The sequence below is a fragment of the Clupea harengus genome, chromosome 6, assembly GCF_900700415.2.
Source record: "Clupea harengus chromosome 6, Ch_v2.0.2, whole genome shotgun sequence".
Taxonomy (NCBI): domain Eukaryota; kingdom Metazoa; phylum Chordata; class Actinopteri; order Clupeiformes; family Clupeidae; genus Clupea; species Clupea harengus.
This window is the reverse complement of record NC_045157.1, coordinates 10,166,406-10,171,405: the sequence shown is the minus strand read 5'-3', so window position 1 is coordinate 10,171,405 and position 5,000 is coordinate 10,166,406. Positions and strand designations below refer to the sequence as shown.

The window sequence follows — 5,000 nt, the reverse complement described above, 5'->3', positions numbered from 1 at the left end:
TACTTGTGGCTATCTGAGCCAGAGCATTCCGGCTGTCCTCTCATTTCCCCCTTCCGACTCTACCTTTCTGTCTCTGGACTTGCTGGGACAGACTGATTGTGTGTGTCGTGAATGTGTACATCCTCTGGGGTTTTGGATAAACGTAACATTCCAAGAAATGTAAAAGCAATCCATGCAATCAATGGTGCAGTGTGTGTGTGCGTGTGTGTGTGTGTGTGTGCGTGTGTGTGTGTGTGTGTGTGTGTAGTGTGTGTGTGTGTGTGTGTGTGTGTGTGTGTAGTGTGTGTGTGTGTGTGTGTGTGCAGTGTGTGTGTGTGTGTGTGTGTGTGTGTGTGTGCAGTGTGTGTGTGCAGTGTGTGTGTGTGCAGCGTGTGTGTGTGCAGTGTGTGTGTGTGCAGCGTGTGCGTGTGTGCGTGTGCAGTGTGTGTGTGTGTGTGTGTGTGTGTGTGTGTGTGTGTGTGTGTGTGTGTGTGTGTGTGTGTGTGCACGCAAAGCTAGGCGGTCCCATAGCAGAAAGCAGTGACGCAGCAGCTCTGGACGCAGCACTGGGGGTTTGCTGATATGACCGGCCCACATGAACACACGAGAGCGCCGAATACAGGACAGAACTACACACTCATGTATGTGAGCACACACTCGTGTGTGTGTGTGTGTGTCTGTGTGTGTGAGTGTGTATCTGAGTAATCAACAAATCCAGAGACAGAGAAAGTGAAAGAACCAATGAAAAAGAGAGACTCAAAGATAGAGAGAGAGAGAGAGATAGAGAGAGAGGGGGGGTAGAGAGCGAAAGATACAGGGATAGAGAGAGGGAAAAATAGAGAAGAGAGAGAGAGCGATAAAGAGGGATGGAGAAATAAAGAGAGGTAGACAGATAGAGGAAGAGAGACAGAGGAAGAGAGATAGAGAGGGAGAGAGAGAGGTATAGAGAGATAAAGAGAGAGAGGGAGAGAGATAGAGGAAGCGAGATAGAGAGGGAGAGAGAGAGGTATAGAGAGATAAAGAGAGAGAAAGAGGGGATGAAGAGATAGAGGGATAGAAAGAGAAAGAGAGAGAACGTGAGCGAAACGGGGTCTCCTTCGATGAAGAGAGATAGCGTGAGCGCTCCATACGGGTAGAGTGTGTGTGCTCTTACTTACTGCAGGCAGTGCTGTACTTACTGAGGTGGGGGCCCTGCCTATGGGCGGAGGGGGGGCGTGAGGGGGTGTGTAGCAGGTGGTGTGTGTTCGGGGAGGAGGAGGAGGAGGAGGAGGAGGAGGAGCAGGCCGCGGTGGCGGCGGCGGCAGCGGCAGGTCCAGACGCGTGGTGGCGCCTGTGACTCTGCAGCAGGGCCTGGTGCCTGAGCAGCTGACGTCCTGGAGGGTCACGAGCGGGGCGGTCCGTGGGGGGTCAGGGGTCATTCGGAGAGAAAGAGACACTGATTGGCCAGAGGCAGGGGGGCTGGGCGGCGCTTAGGTGGATATGGGAGCACGATGACGGCACGGATGACAACGGAACCAAAAAAACCCAAATCAGAAAAGAGCATGGACTGGAGAACGGGTTTGACCCAAAACACATGCAGTGATGGCGGAGGCGGGAGGCGAGGAGGCGAGGGGCCGGTCTGTCTGCTTTACGCAGGGTGAGACGGCAACGCGCGCACGCACACACGCACACGCACACACACACACACACACACACACATACATACATACATACATACATACATACATGCATTCGTACAAAACTGTGTTCATCCCTTGTTCCCTCCCCCAACAGCCCCTGTGTGAGTGTGTGCGAGTGGGTGGGTGGGTGCATGTATGCTGGTGTGTGTGTTCACCTTTGATCTGCTTGCGGATTTTAGTGAGGTCAGTCATCCACTTCAGGACCTTTGGGTTAGCTGCCTTATCACCATGAGATGGCTTGAGAAAGAGAAGGGTCAGCGGGTTTAGAAAAGTAAACATGTGTGGGTCAGTACTCAGGTGACTTATCTTCTGTGTGTGTGTGTGTGTGTGTGTGTGTGTGTGTGTGTACCTTGTAGTTCTTCTCCTTCTCAAACTGCTCCTCAAACTGGCGGATCTTCTTCTTGAGGTTCTGCAGTTTCTTGGTGAGCTGATGGGACACGGCATCCACTTTCACACTCTCTTTGGAACTCAGGGAGTTACGGCGCTGCCTACACACACGCACACGCACACGCACACGCACACGCACACGCACACGCACACGCACACGCACACACACACACACACATTACATAAGATTCATATGTTTAAGTCGAATCAGGGTGCATGGACTTTGCATTGGGGGGCTACATACAACAAAGGCCAAACAGTTGGCAAAGTACCACTCAATATCAGCAATTATAGGAAGCGTGTTTATTTGGAAGAGATAATAATTCCTGTACCCTTGAACTGTAAAACCCATAATGGACTGTTGAACTGCATACATTTGTTAGACTATTCAGAAAATTTGATTGACTTGACATGTAGAATCAAATAAGTATAATGTGTGTGTGTGTGTTTGTTTACCTCCCAGCTGACATTGCTTTGGTGGGTGATGTGTTTTCTGGATCCTGTTGGAAGAATCTCTGACCGTGGCCAAAATCCAGGAAGCGGCGAGCCAGCAGGGGCGGGGCATCTTCCTCAAGTGGGAGGGGTAACATCCGACTGGCCAATGGGGAGAGTTGGGCTTCTCCACACTCACTGTCCTCCTGCTGCCAGACCTTACAGTCTGGCACAGGGTCTACACACACACACACACACACACACACACACACACACACACACACACACACAGGAGAATAGATCATGCATCAAATGACCTGAACTGATGAGTTTGCATTTTGATTAAAAACATTGAGCTTTAGAGAAGCAGTGTTAAACAGCCTTGGGTATAACAGAGGCACACACACACACACACACACACACACACACACACACACACAGAGGAAAAGGCAGAGGAGCAGTATTCTATAAGGGGTAGTGACAAGGAGTGTCACTTCATTAGTGTCAAGGAAGGGGAGGTAGAGAGGTGACCAAGGGATGGTGTGTGGGGTGTGTGTGTGTGTGTGTGTGTGTGTGTGTGTGTGTGTGTGTGTGTGTGTGTGTGTGTGTGTGAGAGATATAGACTTTGATGACAATAGTTTTAAAAGTGCAGAAGTCAGCACAGCCACTGGGAGAAAGACAGAGAGCGACTGAAATAAAGAGAGAGAGATAGAGAGAATGAAAGAAAGAGAGAGAAAGAGAGAGACTGAAAGAAAGAGCGAGAGAGCATGAGAGAGAGAGAGAGAGAGCTCTGAGGAGCACAGGAGAGGCCTTGTGCTAAGGTGCAGGGAGATGGAGGGATGAAAGGATAAAATGAGTAGAGGAGTGGGGGCCCCTGCCTGCCTGAAGGTGGGTTTGTAGTCTGTAGAGCGACATGTCACCACATCGCTAGGTTTTGTTTTTTGTCCCAACGACACACAACGTAAATATGTTTTTTTTTGGGGCTCTTTGACGCGTCAGTTAAACTTTGACCCTGTCAATGGGTACAACAACTTGTGAAGTCATAGCCATAGAGGCGTCATGATGAATCAGAAAGTCTGTGATTAGTGTGACGTGTGATTACAAAAACTCGAAACAGTCTTTGCTTGCAAATTTGTATGTGTTTGTACTATGTGCTGTGAAAAATCTTTTAAAAATACCTAATTATTTTCATCTTGCCGTATTATTCCATGTCATTTGACCATACTTCAAATAAATCAAAGCAAACAGCATGCTGTGCTTGTCAGCCAATGCTTTGCCGTTGTGTTAGTGTCGGCGTGGCGACATGTGGCTCTTCAGACTAGAACCAAAGCCCAGCTTGACTTAGGAGCTGGAGCTGGTGTGGGTACTGGTGTGGGTACTGGTGTGGGTACTGGTGTGGGTACTGGTGTGGGTATTGCTGGTGTGGGTATTGCTGGTGTGGGTATTGCTGGTGTGGGTATTGCTGGTGTGGGTATTGCTGGTGTGGGTATTGCTGGTGTGGGTACTGGTGTGGGTACTGCTGGTGTGGGTACTGGTGTGGGTACTGGTGTGGGTACTGGTGTGGGTACTGCTGGTACTCACCGTGCCCTTCCTGCTGCAGGTGCATACATGAGAAATCTATGAGGGGGACAGGGGCGGGACGACGGGCTGTACCAGCCAATGGGCATGGGGTGAGATGACAAGGGGGAGGGTCGAGAAGAGAGAGAGAGAGGGGGGGGGGGGGAGAGAGGGAGGGAGAGAGGGAGATAGAGAGAAGGAGGGGGGGAGATACCACAGAAGATGGTGATGAGCTCATGCTTCATAACGCCTCACTCACTCACTCACTCACTCACTCACTCACTCACTCACTCACTCACTCACTCACTCACTCACACACTCACACACTCACACACTCACTCACACACACAGCAACTGTTTGATGACAAACACACCTACAGCAACACATGGAATGTCAAACTGAAAAGAACTAAAGATAAGCTACTTATCAACCAGATGAGGATATTATCACACTGGAGAGATCAGAAAGCGATGAGTGTACGTGCCAGGCTGCCAGCCCTCATCATGGCATTCCCCAGTGCCTGCTGGCGCCTCGTTCATTAGTGATTAATGAGGCAGGGTCAATCATCAGCCATTAATACATCATCTAGCAACCAGGTCACCTGGTTACTATACCCATGGGATCAGTCCCACAGTGACTCATGCGATATTGACACACACCACACACACACACACACACACACACACACACACACACAGCTTCAATCACAGATGCACCCTGGCCAATCTGCTCTTCTATGGAGAAGAAGACACGGCAGAGGGACAGAGACGGACCCAGGGAGATAGAGAAACAGAAGGGAGAGGTGAAGATGGATAGAATAAGTCATAGAGTGGTGAGAGGAAGAGAGAGAGAGAAAGAAAGAGATAGAAAGAGACAGAGAGAAAGAAATAAAGAGAGAGAGAGAGAGAGAGAGAGAGAGGTTACCTTCCCACTCTCCATCGGGGAAGATGCGGCTGAGCTGCAGG

General features: G+C 50.0%; 1 protein-coding gene across 4 annotated transcripts in view; it reads right to left on the bottom strand.

Annotated features, from left to right (window-relative positions):
* fam13b (family with sequence similarity 13 member B) overlaps positions 1–5,000 on the bottom strand; it is a 51,409-nt gene that overhangs the window by 5,716 nt on the left and 40,693 nt on the right. For 2 of the 4 annotated variants that reach the window (XM_042708016.1, XM_042708017.1), the window contains exons 13-18: positions 4,960–5,000; positions 4,059–4,124; positions 2,502–2,715; positions 2,008–2,146; positions 1,814–1,895; positions 1,158–1,352 (exon numbers count right to left, since the gene is read on the bottom strand). The exon at positions 4,960–5,000 is cut by the window's right edge and continues 41 nt beyond it. In XM_042708016.1, the coding sequence (XP_042563950.1) occupies positions 1,158–1,352; positions 1,814–1,895; positions 2,008–2,146; positions 2,502–2,715; positions 4,059–4,124; positions 4,960–5,000 (737 nt within the window). The remainder of the gene's footprint in view (positions 1–1,157; positions 1,353–1,813; positions 1,896–2,007; positions 2,147–2,501; positions 2,716–4,058; positions 4,125–4,959) is intronic. The other 2 variants (XM_042708018.1, XM_012834291.3) reach the window with 2 other exon arrangements.